This window comes from Caloenas nicobarica, chromosome 20 (assembly GCF_036013445.1).
Source record: "Caloenas nicobarica isolate bCalNic1 chromosome 20, bCalNic1.hap1, whole genome shotgun sequence".
NCBI lineage: Eukaryota > Metazoa > Chordata > Aves > Columbiformes > Columbidae > Caloenas > Caloenas nicobarica.
In genome coordinates, this window is record NC_088264.1 from 51,072 (window position 1) to 71,263 (window position 20,192).

Consider the following 20,192-nt stretch of genomic DNA (forward strand, 5'->3'; position numbering starts at 1 on the left):
TCATCCACAGGACCAAAAGCAAAGCTTCCTGTAGAAATTCCTGTGTGACTCCTTCAGTCTCTTCACATGTTCAATGCAAAATAATAAGTGTAATTGCAGAGATAAAACAATAAAGAAAAATATGAATGAACTTAGAGATAATGGGTTTGATGCTGTCAAAGGTAAAGAGGATTTCAGGATTTTCTTTCCTCACTCCCCTGTCACATTTAACTACATAAATGGTGTAGAAGGAATATGTTCTTTGCTTCCTCTGTTCAGCTGTTCACATTATTTACCTTTGTCTTCCAGAAACTCTTTATTACATACACTGGCATTTTTTTCCTTTCAATGAGGAATTTAAAGCATTTCATCTTGTATTTTGATGTTAGCAGACTAGTCTTTCTTTCCCTTTCTTATAGTAAAAAAACTCCAGACAACCTCATGGGTAAATTCCTAAGAGAAATGTTACTATATTGATCTGCCTGATGACTTAATAAGCATTTTAAACAAAAACTTGTGATTTAATAAATATGACTCTCTCCAACTTCCTGCCAAGATCTTTACTTTCAACTCACTACTGAACTAACCTGTACTCACAGGCTACTCGCAGTAAAGATACATAACTCAAACTGACTAGTGAGCTGAAGGGGCACAAGACAACTTCATTACAGACACAACAGCTCCTGATTTCCTCTGGTGTTCTCTGTTTTTTTCTCACATCTCTGGTTACTGGTAAACTCAAGTGCTGTCAGAGAGAGGCATTCCCATCTGAAAATGGCAATAATGCATTTACAGCAGGCAGGTTCATTCCTAACACAGCAACCCATTAAATCCACATCAGTTAATTCAAGTAACATAGTAAATGCAATTGCTTTTCTTCACGGATTGATTTAGCAAAAGTAGAATTTCTTACCTGAAGAGTAAGAACCTTAAGACTTCTCTATGGGACACAGTTGTGATGAACCTTTGTCCTCATATCTTTATTACCACTGAAGCTTGTGATTGCATTTCCCACATCCAATAGGGCTTGAGAGGATTGGGCAGAATGACTGGGGAAAAGGTAGATGCCAAGATTCATATTGCAAGACCAAAATAACTTCTTGCTTCCCAACTCATTTATCTATACTCTTAGCTGGAAAAAGGTTCCTCCTCATCGTCCTGTGCAAAATTGTCCTCTGTTCAAGCAGCATTTAGCCAGAAAGCACTTCAGCAAGACTTACAAGTGTGTCATTAACAACTTAGCAGTGTTCTTCTTTTCTGTCACAAGCTCAAGTGCTTCCCCCTGTTTGTAAATATATCTGGGTCTTGGTAGTGTTGGGATTTTTTTCTATATTGTTCTTTTTATGTCCTATGGGAGATTTCAGTCAATTTTCCTCTCATTTTAATCCTTTAGGTTTTAGGGTTTTTTCTGACTCTTGACCATCTTGTGAACAAGCATTTAGTACTCTCAAGAGACTGCGCTCTCTCTGTATCCATGTTGCACCAAAGATTCTTGTGTGTGGCAGTATAATAATGTGCTTTGTTTTTTGACTGTGTCTTTTTCTTTTTATGTGTGTGTTTTGCTATTGGGGTTTTTTTTGTCATTGTTCTTTGGTGGTTTTGGTTTTGGTTTTGGTTTTGTTTTGCAGGGGAGGATGTTTGATTTTTTTGGTTTGAGTTTTTTGGGGGGTTGTCTTTTGTCCTGGTTTCCTTTCTATTTTCCATGGAAATACAAAACCTACTGTTGACTGAAAATTCCAGCCAAAATGCTGATGAGCTGTTTTGCCAGATATTTAATTTTGTTTCTTGAAACAAAGACATGACTGTGGAAACAAAGATTTTGAAGGCAAACTGTTCCCATGTCTTCCATACTTCTAACTTTTAAGACTAATTTGATCAATTTTACCCAAATTTTATTGAGAGCGGAGTTTCTCAGAGCTATGAAGTTTCCATAAGGTCTGTGAAGACAGTTGCCTGTTCGTCTAGTGAAAGTCAAGTATTTGTGCTATTTCAAGGGAATTAATCTATGTAGTAGGGCTACAGTCATAATCTATTTCCCTGCCGTAACTGCATAGCCAGAAATCTTGAGCTAGCTGAAATGTTGTCTGGTAAAAAAATATAAAGAAAGAAGAGAAGAGAAGAGAAGAGAAGAGAAGAGAAGAGAAGAGAAGAGAAGAGAAGAGAAGAGAAGAGAAGAGAAGAGAAGAGAAGAGAAGAGAAGAGAAGAGAAGAGAAGAGGAAAGAGAAGGAAAGAGAAGGAAAAAAAGGAAAGAAAAGAAATGGAAAGAAAAGGAAAGAAAAGAAATGGAAAGAAAAGGAAAGAAAAGAGTCCTAAAAACCTCCACTGGCACTTTTGATACAAAGAGAGTGTCCCCATCACTCAAGGTTTGGTTTTGCTCAACACTCAGTTGGACCTACCCCCTCCAAGAAAACTAAATGTTTTTTTTTCCTCTGTACACCAGGACATCTGGTTCTGATTCATTTGTGTTAAATCCTAAAATCACATAGCGAAGGAGACTTTTGAAGGAGCATGAAAAAGTTTTGCAAGATCATATTTCCAGAGAAAAACTGAAGAATGCAAAATGTGATGCTTTCTCACATGAATCTTGACATCTCCTAGATGGAGTCATATTTGATGAGGTGAATACCACAGATCCATCTTGCAACCTCATCAGTGATGATACCATCTAGAAAGTGGGCACATAGAAATCATGAATTGACTTAATGCGGGAGGAGGAAGGGTTGTCTGAGATCACGATAGTAGTTAGGACTGAATTTCTCAACCGGACTCCCCATATCATCTGGATTTGGATGGTGCCACCAACGTCCAGGAATGCAATATTCTGCCTGGGAGATTTTTCATGACCCAGACCAAGGTCTGTACACCTTTTAGGCACAACTTCTTGGTTCTGCTGAATTTGATTCAACTTTGAAAAAATTCAGACAGGAATATTTTAGGTCTGACAAATTCTCCTGATATACGTGACTCGCATTATGAGAAATATGATATATGAAAGAAAACTTGTTGAACAGAAAGCTTTTAGTCACTTTATATGTCAATCGGAAAAAAAAATGCTTCGTAAAAACATAAAAGGATAGTGTCTTCTAGAATTTGTTTAGTTGGATAGCAAAAAACCAAGTTGAAGCTGCAATAATGAAAATGCTTCAATAGTCATTATAGATTTTTAAGAAAATTATTTAGTTTATTTCTAACTCTAATACTTCTACTCCACTCCCTATTGTCATTACAAATTACTAGAAAGCAAGTCTAAAAATTTGCAAATGAAATGAGACATCACCAAAGCAAACTCAAGCTTGGACTTAGCAGGGAGAACATTGACATCAGATCTTTTCTGCCAAACTAACATGTAACTTCTTGAGAAGATTTTTATGTCACTCATTAGAAGTAATCTGGCAGAGATAACAAGGTGCTATTTGGTATCATCTAATATGAGCCCAATCTAGCAGTGCTTCTGAAAATATGAGCTGGCTAGTTTTCTAAGAGAATTGAAACTGCAAATTAGAAGCATAATTAGGAAATAACGAGTTCCTTCAGTTAACAAGTCAGTAAGACAGTACTGTCTTTTCTGCAGCAGAGGAGTTATTTAGAAAAAAAAAGTTACTGTGTACATTTTTTTACAGTACATCCAGTGAAATCTAAGTTCTCATCTCTTAATGCATAGACACTTAACTTTAAAAACATTTTTGTTGTATTTTGGAGGACGTAGTGTGTGAGGGAACAAATGCAAATAAGCAGAAAACTGCAGGTTTTTTTGTCAAAAGTTTGATCATGGGAATCTACCTCCATGTGCCAAGATTTAGCTTTCCATTAATTTACCCTCAATGCCTGTCCGTGGAGAGACGCGCCTGCAATTTCAGAGATAATCTTCATGGGAAACAAACACTTATGTTCCTGAGATTGTGAAAGACCATGGCGTTTGAGTTATGAGTCATCTCATTATAAGATAAACCACCATATTTTCTTAAAGGAATCACAGTCCCAGATTCCCTAGGTGCAATTAACCTGCTGCGACCTTGGCTGTTTGAAGATGAGGTTTCAGGTCTCAGTCAGATATTTATTCTCCCTCTACAGCCAAAGGAGGGATAGGTAGCTCTACAACATGATCGATCCTTCCTGGAGTCCATAAAAACAAAAAAGTTTTAAAAAATGTTTTAAATCTATGTGTGGCCCCAGGCCTATGACACTTTTGTATGCAGAATCCACCCCACCTTTAAGTGAAGGGGAATTGAGCCCCATTTAGATGTTCATTAGTCTTTTTTCTGTGAAGGGTCTGAGTCTTGTAAATCAAGTTATTTTTTCCTGCTCACTAGACATCTTAACTTCCTCTCTCTCTAATACATAAATAAAGCTGGTGTAGTTGAATCATAAGGTCCTGCACTTCTAAATTGTGCAATTTCTGAATTGCTATAGTTTCCTATCTGGTCTCTGTCTTGTATAATTTCAAATCATCCTAGTGGGTAATAGGCTTATGAACACCACATTTTGGTTACTCTACATCCCATTCATGCTGTTTTCTCAGTTGCATTTAGTTATTGGAAAGCCATACTGGAAAATGAGTTGCAATGCACAGGTACAAAAGGATTTGAAACATAATCCTCTTGCTGTACTTTGGATCTAGGTGTGTATGCAAATCAAGTCTTTGGATATCTCCAGCTATAGGTTGTTATCTGCAGGTATTGGCTGCAATATTGCACCCAAGGGCAAAAAATTGCTTGCGGTAAAAGTTCAGGTTTTAATACTTGTAAGCTTTGGCGAGGAAATTAGTGAAGTCTATTGCCTTTATAGATGTGGAAAAAGAAAGTACATGTGTTCAGGTAATACAAGCCAAAAGTTCCTTCCTTCTATAATCCATGCTGAATTTCAAATGGACGCTTTGGATCTTGCTATTCAGGTAAGGAATTAAAGTCTGGCTGAAACAGAATTGCTCATGATTATCTTTTTGAAGGGATTTGCATCAATGTTGAGCCAGTGGTTTGCTATTTACAGCCCGCAGGCAGTCATTCCAGTTTGGAATTAAGAAGACTTCTTTCTGGCCTGGATCAGTGAGAATACGCTACTGTCATTTGTGGGTGCCATATTAATGAACTTGTTAAAGACCACTTAAGTTCCATTTTATTTACTGCCTTAAGGTAATGAACAAAATAATCTACCTGCTCAGGAGTGGATAATGCCTAAATCTGATCTATGATTATAATTTTGAATTAGGTGTTACCTGCTAGCAACCTTTATTAAAGAGATTAGTCACCGAAATGTTATTTATTAGGTTCCTCAGAAAAGACAGGTTGCTGAAAGGTTTTGATAGATGGGGCTAGTTTGAGGACTGCAATGTGCTGATTCTGAAACATATTTCCACTTATGAAAGCAATTTTATTTGCTCTTTTTGTGTCAGAAATACGGACTTGTTATGTGTTTCTTTGGTAGGCAGGTACCAATATGATGTATTATATGTGTCATGACACAGATAATCTTAATTAATGAAATATAACTCAGGTATAAATTTATTCTGCAGCTAATCAATAGAAAAAACACAGATTTTTACATTCATGTTTGTGCAAGCAACAAATCTTTGCTATATTTTGCAGCTGGTACAAATCCATGGCATTTATTTTCTATCTTTCCATTAAAAAAAAAAACTTCTAGCCTGTGTCTGAGAGCATTTAGCTTTATTTGTAAGAGCGTAAAAGGCTTTAGTTCAATTCACTCTTCTCATTTTCTGTTCTGTCCTTGAAAAGGTTACAAGAATCTTCTAAGATTTGCCCCAGAAGTTTTGGTTATTGATGTCTTACAAAACTGCGAGGTGACGGGTTCCAGATATCAGCAGACAACCACGCTTCACATCATTATTTTCCTACAGATAACTCATTCGGTCACAGGTAAATCTAGGTTCTGTTCTAATCATGACTTCATTTTACAAGACATCTAATTTCGAGAGGTAGTGGATAGATCTGGAAATAAAATAAATAAACAAGTAGATTTGTGGGGTTCTTTTTAGCAATGCATATATAATTTGAACATATTGGTAGCAATGCCTGATTTTTCATATACATAGCAGACACCCTCTATTCGCTCCACTCATTTTTTGAAGCCAGAACCAAACATGAACTCTTAATCCATTGCAATCATACAGCTGGCACAAGGCCCAGGTAATACTGAAGACTCACTTAAACCTTCAGTATGGGATTATAGACAGATTCACAGGCCCTCCATGACTGTTTTTCAGGGAGCTTCCTTTCTCATTTTTGGACTAATTTTTCAGCTTGACTGACCCTGTCACTTTATCTTGCTGAGAAAGCCTAGGTTCCATTTTGTACCTCCCACTTTAGAGCAGTGAACAGAAAGGGAAAGTAAGCTCTGTAAAGCATCATTAGTATTTTTTGCCATTAAACCTCAACACTAAGCTTGTCCTTTTTCACTAATGATCACTTTGCAATCAGTAGCCTGTGTTTGAAATGAAATGTCCTTACTGTGGTGTGCTTCCTTGTGGCAGTATTCTGACATCAGGCCTGTGAGAAACTACAAGAGTCAACAGCGTGGAAACAAGTGTTGGTGGAAAAATACAAGAAGCAAGGACTGTATGCTACTTGATACATCAAAGACAGAGGGATTGATATGGGATTGATGCATCAAGGACGGGGGAGTAACTTGTGATAGACCAAAAAATGCTTTTATGGTAGAAACTTTGGTGGGAATGCAAAATGTATTGCTTATGTAATGCCTAACTTAGCAAATCAGCAATGCTTGAGCAAGCATCCCAGGAAGTATAAATACAAGCCTGAAGCTGTAATAAATGTCTCTCATTGCACGTTATCGAGAGTCCGTGCCTCATTCGCTACACTTCCTCACTGAATACAGATGTCCTAGTGAAAAGATTATGGACATCTCAAATTGGGTAAGCAAAGTCCTGCCTTTACAAAATGAGTTATCCTTTCTGTGCAATAGACATGCTGTTTCTATGTCTGAAACAGTCTACAGCCTGAACTCGGGATTTTCAGTAGCATCTCCCTGAGGTTATAGCATGTTCTTGGAATAGATTGTAGTTGTGAAGGACGGTGAAGGATGATAGGAGCCTTCATATAAAAAAATCTGTGCTTGTATATTCTCATACGGACCTACAGAGATGTGATCTGATTACTGTCATAGGATAACTTCCTCTCCAGTCCTCTTGTCTCATCTGTCTCTGCCTGGTAAACTGGGCTTTACAGTGGCAGGTTATGAAACTTGCTCTTGAGATAACATTCTGGTAAAGAGAATTTTCTGATGTATTGATTTTTAGTAGAGCAGAATAGCTCCTTTTTCTTGCATCCACATAATTGTATGTATTCTGGATTACTATAGGAAGTGCTCACAAGAATATTTTTGACAGTGTTGTGTCCAGCTCTGGAGTTAATAACTAGAACATCTGTTAATAACTAGAATATCTTGTGAACTCCATTAGAAATGAGACATGGCTTAGTTTAAAAACCAATAATTCTTTGGACTAAAAAGAAGCTTTGGGAAGTTTATTAGATTAAATTAAAGTTTTAATCCCAATTATTTCTGTTTGCACATAAAGTGTACTGTTGTATGACACAGGAAGTTTACAAAAGTAATTAACATTGTGATCCATTTTCCTTTTTTTTTCAGTAAAAATGAAGATGGACATGAAAGAAGGTAAAAGTCTTCCATTTTCCTGAGGAGTCACACAAAGCAGGGCATTGGCCTCACCTGCCATGCAGCTGGATGGTTCCCTAAACCTGAAGTGATTTGGCTGCATGGCCAAGGACAAGTCCGGGAAGAACTGTTGACCACAAAGATGACAACGTCGCCGACAGGCCTATACAGTGTCGTAACTTCCATGAACCTAAAACCGGGCTCTGACATGGAAGTATCCTGCAGGATCATCAACAATCTGCTAAATACAACAAGCGAGTCTCGAGTCCTGATTGCGGGTGAGTGAGGTCTGTAGTCACCTCCTTGTCAGATTAAAAAAACAGACTGTCTAAATGGCAAGGATCCCATTTTTATCTCACGAGCTGGCCCGAAGATTTGTTCCCAGAATCAGTCTTGGAAAAAAGTTCATGAGAGCTTCACTCTTCTTCCACCTTTATTTCTAGTTAACTGCACGGTCTCCAACAGTACCCAGTAAATCATTTTCTCCTCTTAAAAAAGAGTCAGGTGATATCAAGACATCCTGTATTCCCTTCTTCAAATTTAAGGCCGTCAACTTGTTGGAGCTGAATTAACATGGATTAAGGATACGACTGCATGCACGTACAAAAATGACATGTTACCTTAATGACTGTTGAGCACTCAAAAGGCTTTTGTTATCCAGAACCAGGTTACCAGGCCGTGAAATAAAACGTGCGCTGGTGGGTTTCACAGAGCATAACTGCAAACAGGAGTTATGGTCACAAGAGTTAAAGTGGTAATTTCAACATCTCACAAGCGTTTTTAGTCTATGTTTTTATCTTACCTCTTTTTAAAACGTGCATTACTGTGTAATCATGGTGTGGCTAATGTTGTGCCTTCCTGTACTCTGTAGAACTTGACGCATTTCTGTTTGCGGGGTATATAGACAAGCATCAGGTAGTCTGAAGCAAGCCTCATGGGGCTGGACCCCAAAAAGAACTTCAGCTGGGAACGGCCAGATCTCCTCTTCAGCAACATTACTAGGAAAATTCAAGTAAAATACTAATTCACCATCTCCTCAGATGTATTGACTGCATCCTGAGTTACAGCTGTCTCTATGTTTTAATCATTAATATAATATAATTCCTTTTGGTCATTTTTACAGATGTTTTCTTTCCCTCCATTTCAAAATGGCTGATTATCTTCCTGGTAATTTTGTGTCTTACCATGGTCCTCATTTCCACTGTATTTTCTAAGCTGAGAAGTAAGTATTTCTTCGTATGTTATGTCAGTCAACATCTAGAAATATCACAACAGTTCATATTGAAATTCATGCCTGTTGCAAAAGCTCACAAGAAAAATCACCAGTGATGTTTAATGACCCAATTTAGGAAATGGAACAAAAAAGGGTGGGAAAGTACACGGTCTGAAGAAGGAGGAATGCAAATTGCACGCCCTCACCGCAGGTGGTTTTAGATCTAACAAGAGGAGCTCTGTGAGCTAAACTAGATGTGTAATTCGCTTTCTGTAATCACTGGGGAGATAACTCCAGAGCGTTGTTTGTGACAGTAGAGCCTAAATGACAAATCAGAGAGCTGATTTCTGTCAGCCTTACTCTACAAAAACATGCAAAAAAAGGGTGTTTTTTGCTCTTTTTTAACCAGGTAATCAGAAGAAAACTGTTAGCTCAGGTAAGTAATGAGGAAGATGAATATGAAGATTATGACAATTTGTAAGTTGAAAGGTTTGTTTACAGTGAATTACAGAACTAATCAGCACTTTCAGTTGCATCCCAGTGTTTTGTAGTTTTAAAATTTATATTGGCATGACACAACGCAGCATGTTGCTGTAAGAGTTTTTTCGTTTGTGCTTTATAAAGTCTGTTTCCTTCCTGAGTTAAGCTCTAGCCATTACTATAATACTGACTGACATACCCTACCATGTCACACATATTCAAGATTTGTTCACAATTTTTCAAGACTTAATTGATCAGAAACATTCCTCTGATTCTTTAAAAGAGGAAGAACTAAATGAATTAGCCAAATGGTCAAGAGCAATCCAACCCAAGGCTGTCTCGAGACTATGAAACAACTTACTCTTTGACTACATCTGGTTGGTACTCACCACCTGTGTGTCTACTTGAAAATAAAATGATCCAGTTGGCGTAGAATCACAGAATTTTTCAGGTTGGAAGGGACTTTTCAAGGTCATCTAGTCCAACACCACTGCCATGGGGTGGGGGGACAGGGCACAGCTTGTGTGGATTGTGCTAGACGTTCCTGCTCAGCAGGACAGAGTTTCCACAGTCAAACCATCTATTGTCGATGTCCTTTGGCTCATGTTGTCACCCAGATCATACCTGCTTGTTGTTAGGGAGAGTGCTAATTGACCATTGCTATAACCACAGCAGGGATTCTTCTAACAAACGAATTGCGTGAATAATTTTATTCTGTGAGGGACGTCTGGTTCTGTTCCTTAACCAGGTTTGGCAGTTAAAGATACACACGGCCATGGGGCCAGAAGAGTCTCTGAACCTCAGTTAGGCTGCGGCTGGAACAAGACTCACCTTGGAAGGGCTGGATGTCTTAGAAAGCTACCTCATTTCTTGCGAACTCCATTAGAAATGAGACATGGCTTAGTTTAAAAAACAATAATTCTTTGGACTAACAAGAAGCTTTGGGAAGTTTATTAGATTAAACTACAGTTTTAATCCCAATTATTTCTGTTTGCACATAAAGTATACTGTTGTATGACACAGGAAGTTTACAAAAATAATTAACATTGTGATCCATTTTCTTTTTTTTTTCAGTAAAAATGAAGATGGAAATGAAAGAAGGTAAAAGTCCTTTGAATTTGAAATGATACTAAAATGTTCAGATGTAAATTCAGGGAAACAATATTCGAGTGTCAATTATCAATATAGTAATTGCAGGAGTAGCAGTCCTTTCTAATATGAAGGGAACAGTGACAAGCGCACATCATACCCAACACGGGGTCTGTTCTCTAGTGAAGACAGCAAATGTTTACAAGGAAGGAACATGGACCAGCAGTGACCTTTCTGAAAACTCCAACCAAATCCCTGCTGTTGGGTGGAAAACTCTATGCAAGCTTCTAGCACTCCTTCTCTTCCTGGTGACCACTCTGCTGCCTTTTTCACGATTATTCAGACCCACTTTCAGTCAGCTGAGTGGCCCTGGGCACCCTGTGAACTTTCTTCATGGATCTCCATGGGGAGCTCGGATGCCTCTGGTTCAAGCCCCGATGGACATCCAGGTGCCTTGGAGCATTGTGATGCCCCTGGTCATCCCACTGTTCTCCTGCCTGCCAGCCTGGAAGGATGCAGATACCTCACTGATCTTTGGTTGTATCTGGTGGTACAATTTGAACTAACAGAGCTTCTCTAAGAGATCAAAGATCATTGAGAGAGACACCCACATGCCACATGGGGTACCCCAAGGCATCTCAAATGCACCATGTGCCTCTGCACCTCTGAATATCCCTCTGCAATGTGTCCCGTCAAGGCAGGAGCTAAACAGACTATGCAAGAAGAGCTCTATGAGCAATACATATAAGCCTTGTTCCCACCCCGCTTAATGAGTTTTTAAATAATAAGGTCATGAGTTATCTAAATACAATGAAGTTGAAATAGTGTGATACATTCATGGGTCAAATTGTTGAATTGGCGTTATATGTCCTTAAAGCAGTCACCAGTCTAACCCCAGGATGTGCTTGCTCTATGGTTCTGGGGTTCATATATTGGTATTGTTGGATGCATTAAGACACTCTGTCAAAGAACTGACACTGATATCTACGTATTGTCTTCTCTAGAAAAAAAAAAACTGAAGTCAATGTTAGGTAAGATGCTTTTCTTGTTCATTGTGTTTAGCTGTCTTTATGATAAAGTTGTTCCCACTTTAGGCTCTTTCTGGGTTGTCTGGGGGTTTTTTTGTGTATTTGTTCTGGTCTGATTACTGGGTTTGATGGCACTGTTAAATGTGGTTAAGCATTTGAGATGAAACACAAGGTTCAGCTGAACCAAATAATTTTCATGTAAAAAAACTCCAGGCATGGTCTGAGATATTTACGTTTGTGGGTTGTTTTTTTTTTTCAGAATAGAAAGCCTTTAATTATTATAGACTTCGTATGTGTGTGCTTAGGTGTAAAACAGGGGTGTCAAACTCATTTTCACCAAGGGACCGCATCAGCCTCGTGATTGCCTTTATACAGTCCTAAAATTACATTTATCCAGTCCTAAAACTACATTCAGCCCTTTGAAGGCAACCGCGAGGCTTATGTGGCCCCTGGTGAAAATGAGTTTGACACCCCTGGTGTAAAACAATCTAGTAGAAAGCATGTTGGATGCATTTGTTTCCCACAGAAATGACACAAGTTTAAGTCTTAAGGGAATGCAGTGCAAAAGTCCACAAAGTAAATTTTAACTTGCAACTTATATCCTATGCATACTCTGTTAATGTATATATATTTTTTTTTTTAAATTCTATGGGATGAACTTTTCAGAAGGAGAGAAAACCAAAAATCGAGCAGGTAAATCTAATTTTCCTAAAATATTCACTGAGGATGGATGCTGTACAGCCTCAGTGAAAATAAGCTACTCTGTTTAATTAGCTTACTTTTATTTAAAATGACTTTTGAGAAACATTAATTAGAGGTGATTCCATGGAAAAGAGGCCAACGATATTTACTTCCCTACCTATGCGTGCAGGATGCATTGTGCCTTGGACCCTGATAACGGTCCACTGACATCTCTCCAGGGCTCTGCATTAGGGTTTTTTTTCTGTCCTTTGTGATTTCATAGAATCATTTAGGTTGGAAAAGACCCTTAGGATCATCAAGTCCAATCATTAGCCTAACACAACCAAATTCACCAGCAAATTGTGTCCCTAAGTGCCACGTGTCACCTGGACACAACTGCAAATTTCATAGAACCCAAACTCTCAGCTCAGCTTTCTCATTCTCTCCTTGTAACCGCTTTTTTCCTGCAAATTTAATGACAGAAATCTCCCACATAAGTGTCCATACTGTTCCGACAAGGAACAACTGGGGATGTAATTCTGATGTCTTTCTCACAACTGTTTTTGCATTTTTTGCCTTGAGATTTTCTATCACTCATTTATGCTATTCCTTTTCAGCGAAGTCCAAACTCAAAAAACGCTTTGGTAAGAAAAAACATTTTACATAAATCTGACATTCTTGTTGAGTTTAGAAACAATAACACAAGCCTTCAGGTGAGTATGTCTGTGTTATCCTTGCACATGGAGCCAAGTAATATGGTGAAATATCAACCTCTAGAGAGGAATACTCTGCTTTGGGGTTGTCCTATTTTGAAAAACTGGAGCAAAAAAAAAAAGAACAGCAAACAAATGTTAGTGACTGGAATATTTTTCCCTTTCAGGTCAACTGAAAGCAGAGCTGGGTAAGTGGTTGAAAAATGCTAGTAATTAGAAGTATTGGTGGGTTAGGTGGAGGAAAGCCAAAACTGATGCAGAATTGCAGTGATGGCAGGAACTGTGCATTGGCATTATTCTCAGTATTTCATTCAGAGAAATATCTCTCTAAAAGCATAATACAGTAATGTCCATTTCCTTTCTGCAGATTTCTGGGAAGCCCGGAGCCACGCAGGTAAGCAGGCAGGAGGAAGGGTGTGAAAATGCAGTGGCCATCCGTCCAAGCTACCCTGAAGTGACAACATCAGTCACCCTGAAATGACAACACCACGATGTTAGAGCTGTACCGACTAAGCTGGAGTCACAGGAATGTGCCTGGCTTGGTTAACAGGAGATGAGGTGGGGATGAGGCTGTTGGGAAGACTGAGAAAAAGAGTTGCTGAGAGGCGTCCAAGTGTGGCGTGGCTGGGGTGTGGACACGATGCTGGAGAGGACAGATGGATGTCTGGAACAAAGAGATTTATTTAAAGCATGTGGTCTTGCACCCAAGAAAGGACAAGGTTCTGAGAGCTCCTCTGGGTTCATCAGCGATTGCGTCGCCTGCTCTGGGGAATGTTTGCGTTCTTTGGTGGACCATGCCAGGACCACCCAGGCCCTCGAATGCTTCAACCCATAACCCCGTGTGGAGAGAGGTCCCAGAGCCATTCTGCTCATCCGACAATTCTCATTTTCCCCTCCAGTTCCCATCACTGTGGATCCCGACTGCCGAGTCCTGGAGCTCCAGGTGCTGGGGCCTCCAGATGTGGAGAGCAACGCGTCCGAACCTGCCGGCCCCAACGCCTCCTCCACAGTCGCTGTCCTGGTGGGGAAGGAAGGGTTTGCAGCTGGGAAACACTACTGGGAGGTGGAGGTGGGCCAGCAGCAGGACTGGGTGCTGGGGGTGGAGCGGGAGAAGGGGAGACAGGAGGAGGGAGGGACCCTTCCTGGGGAGGACTACTGGGCTCTGCACAGCTCCCAGGGAGAGATTTTCTCCAGCGAAGGGGACCGCAGAATTGAGAAGCAGCAGAAGAGTATTTCAGTGATCGGTGTGCTTCTGGACTTGGAGGAAAGGCAAGTGAACTTTTATGAAGTGGAGCAGATGGGCATCATGGTGAGAATGCCTCTAAGGCTTAGAAGGGAACCTGCAGAAAAGTTTTACCCATTTCTATCCAAAAGGGAAGGGACACACACCCCTCTTATCCGCCCGGTCTTAATCTCTGTCTCTCTGGAAGACACTCTAAAAGGAAATTTTGAGTCAAATGGCTTGTAGAATCAAAGTTCTCTGCCAAGAGATCAGGACTGAGAGGAGGAGAGACTAGAATGGCTTAGGACATCAGCAATTCTAAAACAAAGAGAGCAGGACTGGGGAAGAAAACAACGAAACCTGGAAAAAAGGGAGAAGTATTAAGAAAAATTACAGTGTCTCAAAATAGAAAAGAAATGCACTGTGAAGCAAAAGAACTTTTGAATATTATTTGTTCTCAACTAAGAGAACAGAGAAATTCTTCAGTGATTGCTTCTTGGTGGAGAATATTCTCAAGCTTTGTATGAAGTCCAAGATGTGTATAAACCATCAGAAACAACACACTCTTCTAAGTAAGACCAGAAGAAAGAGAAATTTTTCTTAATTGTTCTTTCTGAACAATCTAGCAAGAATGGCTATGAAGAAAATCAGTGCTTGAAGTAAAAAAGGAACATCAGAGTTGTTTGACTCTTTAGTTAACCCATACTAATCGTTTTGTTTGTTAGGGAATTTAGTCTTTTGCCCTTGTGGCGGCCCTGCTATATTCTCTGTTGTCTCTTTAATTAGAACATGATCGGGTGACAAGATTGTTTTTGTTTATTTTTTTCCACATTTGGATGTGGTTTTTACTCCTCATCAAAGCAACCTTGAGCATTTGTGACAACTGGATGGAGATAGCAACCCCCAGTCCAGTAACTGCCTCCCCAGGGGAAGATTATCAGTTGTTACTGGCACAGTCAAGAAAAGAGTTACGGCCCCACACCTCTAAGCTGTTAGATTTCTGTGTTTCTCTTTACATTTAAGCACCATTTGTCAAACGTGTTTTCTGTTCTCCGAGCACCTGCAAGTGTAATATGACTTTCCGGGTGGAGGTTAAATCAAAGGGTTTTGTTGTGTTGCTATCCGCCTTGAATTGGAACATGATCCCTTTTTTTTGCTGCTGGTAAGGCCTGGTAGAAGTAACACTCCAAGCTGGTTCTGAAAGAAACCTACAGTGCTTTACTTTGAGTTTCAGATGTTTCCCACATGAACTCCAGCTAGTTCAGGGATCTGCTGAAGCAAAAGGAGCTAAGTTAAGTGTCTGTGGAAAAAACCTGACATGGAGAACAGAGAAGCAGCATCTGACTATATACCTGAAGGTTTCAACAAACACGGAAATCACAAAATCTTTGTAATAAATCATACGTAAACTGATCTTCACACCATCTGCATTTTCATTTTATTTCATGTTTTCACACCTGTCTTGGTTAAATTTCGGCAGGCTGAGGAGAGAGTAAAACCTTTTTCAGTCCCTGAACTATTTGTTGTGAAAAACATTCAGCGCTGCTTGAGTCAAAATGACCAAATTCCAGCCAGAAATTGTATTTGGTTTACATGTCAAGGTTTTGGGTGCTGGAGGTGGGGAGGCTGCAGGGGTGGCCTCTGTGGGAAAAGGGTCCTGGGCTCCAGAGCAGACACTCCCCTGCAGGCCCTGGAAATGTTGGAAGGATCCACGATGGAGCAGGTATTTCCCTGAGGTCTGTGGAGGCATCATGCTGGAGCAGAAATTCACACTGCAGCCCATGGAGAACCCAGCCCTGGGGTGGGTGGATATTCCCCAAAGGAGCTCAGGTCCATGGAGAGCCCATGGTGGAGCACGTTGATCCTAAAGGACTGCAACTTGTGGAAAGCCCGCCCTGGAGTAGGTTCTCCTGACAGGAACTGTGGCCTCTGCAGGACCCATGCCGGAGCAGATTGCTCTTGAAGGACTGTAGCCCACGGAGAGGACCCATGCTGGAGCAGGAGAGAAGTGTGAGGAGGAAGGAGCAAGAGAGCAGAACAGTTACAAACTTTTCAGAAGACCAAAAGGGCTTGTTATACACATGAAGCGATACTGTTCAGAACGTAGTCATTCAGAGTCGCTTTGGTTTAGGTGCCCTCAACTCGGGCTTTATTCAGTGTGTCTGTTCAGCAGAAATCTCCAGCTGAGTTGGTCACCTTAAGGTTATCACCTTTGCCCAGTGCATCCTGGTTTTCTTCCTCTGGAATGGGGCAGCAAGGAGCCTGCCCAACGGGATGCAGGTGTCCAATGGATGTGTTCCTTCTGGTGCGTCAGGTAGAAGCTTGGTGCAAGAACAGAAAGATGATGAACAAATGTAAACAGTGAAAGGAGCTTAGAGAACACAGAGTGGTTTTAATCCATCACATAGCGTGTCATTACCAGTGTCATGGCAGGATGCAGGCAAATGTTTGCATGATCGGGAAGATCAGACAGCTGATTATGAGAAAAGGCCAACCTGTAGTGCATAGAAACACTCTCATACTCTACAAGCTCCTTGATCGGAGTGGATGGCACAGGGCAGACTCACGGAATACGGTAACTGGATGCTTCTCAACATGCATGGGTCTTTACATGTTCACTGGTCAAAGGAGTCTCAAAAATCCATGGAAGGACCTGCCTCCTGGTCTTTTCATCCCCTTCAGAGTCCTCCTCCCTATGGTCAAGACTGATACCACCATGAGAAACACAGACTCAAGCTGGGGAGAATTGATTTAATTTACTGCTAGTTAGAAGAGATTTCGATAGTGAGAAACAGAGACAAAAATCTGAAAACCTTCCCTCCATGCTCCTTTTTCCCAGGCTCAACTTCACTCCTTTACTCCTGACTCCTCTACCTGCCCCCACCCCTGAGGGGCTCAGAAGAATGGAGCAGGGGGGTCATGGTCAGTCCATAAGAGTTCCTCTCTGCCAGACCTTTCTCACACTTTTTCCCTGCTCCAGTGTGGGTTCCAATGGGCTGCAGTCCTTGAGGATCAAAAAGCTCCCACATGGGCTCTCCATGGGCTGCAGTTTCCTTCAGGGAATACCCTCCTGGTGGGTGGGACATGAGCTGGCAATGTGCGCCTGCAGCCCAGAAAGCCAATCACATCTTGGGCTGGATCAAAAAGAGCACGGCCAGCAGGTCTCCTCTCTGGTGAGACCTCCCTGCAGTGCTGCTCCAACTTTGGGGTTCTCAGCACAGGACACACATGGACCTGCAGGAGAGGTGCCAGAGGAGCCACTGAAATGATCCGAGGCTGGAACAGCTCTGCTGGGAGGACAGGCTGAGAGAGTTGGGGTGTTCGGCCTGGAGAAGGCTCCAGGGAGACCTTGGTGTGGCCTTTCCATATTTAAAAGGGGCCTGTAAGAAAGATGGGGACAGACTTCTTAGCAGGGCCCGTTGTGACAGGACAAGGGGTGATGGTTTTAAACTGAAGGAGGGAGATTCAGCATGAGAGACAGGGCCGGGGAGCCCCGTGGCCAGAGCAGAGGGTTTCACTCCCTGAGGCGGCACTGTGGAAAGCCTCGGGGGATGGCGGGAGCTGAGGGCAAAACAGTGGGAAACAGCTCCTGAGGCGCTGGGACCAGCCACACTCTAGAACTGCGTGTCCTTCCTGCCCCCGTGCCTGCCGTAGCCGCACGGCCATCCGCCTCCCCTGCCTGCGTGCCGCAGGGCAGGGCCTGTGGGCCAGCGAGCACCCGCCTGCCGTAACTACGCCTGGAACCAGGCTGTGCAGAGGGACAGACGTCCTGCGGCACCAGGAGAGGCCAGGAACGGCACCGTCTGCTCAGCACGCTCAGGGCGCTGCACATCTGAAGGACACCAGGGTTTTGGGCTTCTCGTTCCAGCATTATTGAAATCCAGCCCGTCTCCCGAGAAGACCTGCACCTCCGCCGGGCTTAGCGGGGCCAGCAGCACAGGGCTCGCAGGGTCCGTCTCCGTCTTGGCTGCTCCCTTGGACAGCGCAGGATGAGGATGGTCTGAGCTGCCAGGGAGCAGATGGAGGGTTCACCGTCCTTCTCCAAGGGCTGCAACAGAAAGAAGCAGAGCCCAGATAACCTCCCACGTCTGCAGAGACCCCCAGGCGTTCCCTCCCAACCACAGTCCCTACTCACCATTGCAGCACAAAAGAAAATCCCATTTTGTGGAGCAAAGTGCAGGGGTGCAGAAAACAATGGGGGTTCCAGGCTGGGAAGGGTCTGAGTGGGGGGAACCCCCTGTGCGGGGGAATTGAGGCGGAGAGCCCTGGGGGGGTGTTTTGTGGGAGAGGGGAGTTTGGGGGTGTGTTTTGGGGGGTTTTGGGAGGGTGTTCTGGGAGGGTGTTTTGGGGAGTGTGTTTTGGAGGAGGTGTTTAGGGGAGGGATGTTTTGGGGGGCGTTTGCCCCCCCTAGATGAGATCCATCAGGATGTCCTCCTCCATCACATTGGGCACCCGGGTGGGGGGACAGGGCCGTGGGGGCTGGGGGGCAGCAGCATCTGCCCTGGGGGGGGAAAACATGGGTCAGGGGGGGCTGGGGTGGGGGGCCTGGGAGGGGGTGGGGGTGCCCAGGACTCCCAACGGCAGTTCTGGGGGGGGCGCCCAGGGGGCGGTTGGGGACCCCAGGGGCAGTTTGGGGGGGTCCCGGGGGCAGTGGGGGTGACTCACCTGGGAGGGGGCGTGGGGCTGCCCCGCGGCGGGGGGGGCAGGAGGGGCCCCAGCTGCCCCTGGCCCAGCGCCCTGTGGGGCAGGAGGGGCTGTGCCGCACGGCAGGGGCGGCTGCAGGTGGTGCAGGGGCTGCGCAGCCCCCCCTGAGACTGTGGGGGCACGGACGGGGGCAGGGGGAGCTCCAGTGTTGCCCTTTCCCCTGCTCCGAGCCACCACGGTCCCCCAGCCCCTCCCATCTTCAAGGGGGGGCTATTGCTCCCCCAATTCCACCCACCCCTCCCCGATTTTCAGAGCCCCCCAAGCAGTGTTGGGGGGGTATTGCCCCACCCCTAATTCCCCCAGGTCACCTCCCTCCCACAAGCAACTGGGGGGGGTCTCAGAACCCCCCCCCATCACCCCCCCAGGGTGCCACTGAACCCTGGAATCATTGTGGGGGGTCATACTTAAACCCCTCATTTTGGGGGTTGCCTGTTTGGGGGTGTCTCCTGTTTTTAGGGGGGGGGGCAGGTCCCTGTTTTGGGGGGCTCCTGGGTTTGGGTGGAATCCCTGTTTGGGCGGGGGGGCATCCTTGGTTTTGGGGAGTTCCTCATTTGGGCAGATGGTCCCCGTTACTCACTGGTTGCTGACTCAGCAGGAGGCTGAGCAGTTGGGGGTTCGTGCTGGGATTTTGGGGGTGCAGAAGGGCCCCCCACTTTGGGTGGGTTGCGGGGGGTGGTTTGGGGTGGTTCCAGGGCCGAGGGGCCTGGGGGGGTGCCAGCAGGGCCTCTGCCTGCTGCTGCACCCGGAGCTGTAACTGGAAGTGGGGAATCAGGGTGTTGGGGGGGCTGGACACCCCCAAATCTGACCCTAGAGAGCAAAGCCCCCCCTTAAAAGGCCACCCACCCTCCCCTCCCAGAGCACAGGTTCCCCACAAATTAACTCCCCACCCCAGCTCTAAGGGCCCCCCCTCCAATAGCCCCTAAATCCCCTCTTGGTCTCTAGGCCCCTCCCAAATATCCTCAGGTTCTCCCTCAAATAACACAGAGGCATCCTCCCAAAACATCCCCTTGTCCTCAGGGCTCCCCCAGGTCCCATGACGTCCTCCCCACCTCCCAGGCCTACAGAATCCCCTTGAAACAGCCTCAAGCCCCCCAACCCCTCCCCAGACCCAAGCTGCCCCCTCCAAATCCCCCCAGAGCCCCCCCCCAACCCATCCAGGCTGCAGTTTGGGGGGTGACACTGCTGGGGGGGCCCTGCTGGCCTGGGGGGACATCGAGGTCTTCCTGTGCCCCCCTCCAAGTTCTGGGATCCCCAGTGTCCCCCCAGTTTCACAGCAGCACTATAGGGATCTCCCCCCCCCCAAAAAAAGACCTCAGCACCCCCCAGGACAGCCCCGGCCACAGGGACACTGGGGGGGGGCGCACCCCAAATTCTCCCCCCCCCCCCCATATAAATGTAGACAAATTGGACCCCATCAAATTTATACAGCCTC

The 20,192-nt window shown here is 43.9% G+C and overlaps 1 protein-coding gene across 1 annotated transcript; it reads left to right on the forward strand.

The window, feature by feature from the left end:
• Positions 1 to 140: 140 nt before the first annotated feature.
• LOC135996719 (butyrophilin subfamily 2 member A1-like) lies at positions 141 to 14,302 on the forward strand. The gene is made up of 11 exons (XM_065648898.1): positions 141 to 161; positions 7,638 to 7,908; positions 8,754 to 8,852; positions 9,253 to 9,279; positions 10,398 to 10,424; positions 11,417 to 11,443; positions 12,107 to 12,133; positions 12,739 to 12,765; positions 13,002 to 13,022; positions 13,202 to 13,228; positions 13,734 to 14,302. Exons 1-11 carry the CDS (start codon positions 141 to 143, stop codon positions 14,300 to 14,302), a joined length of 1,143 nt encoding a protein of 380 aa, XP_065504970.1.
• The last annotated feature ends 5,890 nt before the right edge of the window (positions 14,303 to 20,192 follow it).

What these genes read in the sequence shown, in the direction of transcription:
- LOC135996719 (XM_065648898.1), top strand. Translation starts at nt 141, where the DNA reads ATGGGTTTGATGCTGTCAAAG. An exon ending in GAAGATGGAAATGAAAGAAG is followed by an intron (nt 10,425 to 11,416) that starts GTAAAAGTCCTT and finishes TGTCTTCTCTAG; the next exon opens with AAAAAAAAAAACTGAAGTCA. An exon ending in GAAAACCAAAAATCGAGCAG is followed by an intron (nt 12,134 to 12,738) that starts GTAAATCTAATT and finishes ATTCCTTTTCAG; the next exon opens with CGAAGTCCAAACTCAAAAAA.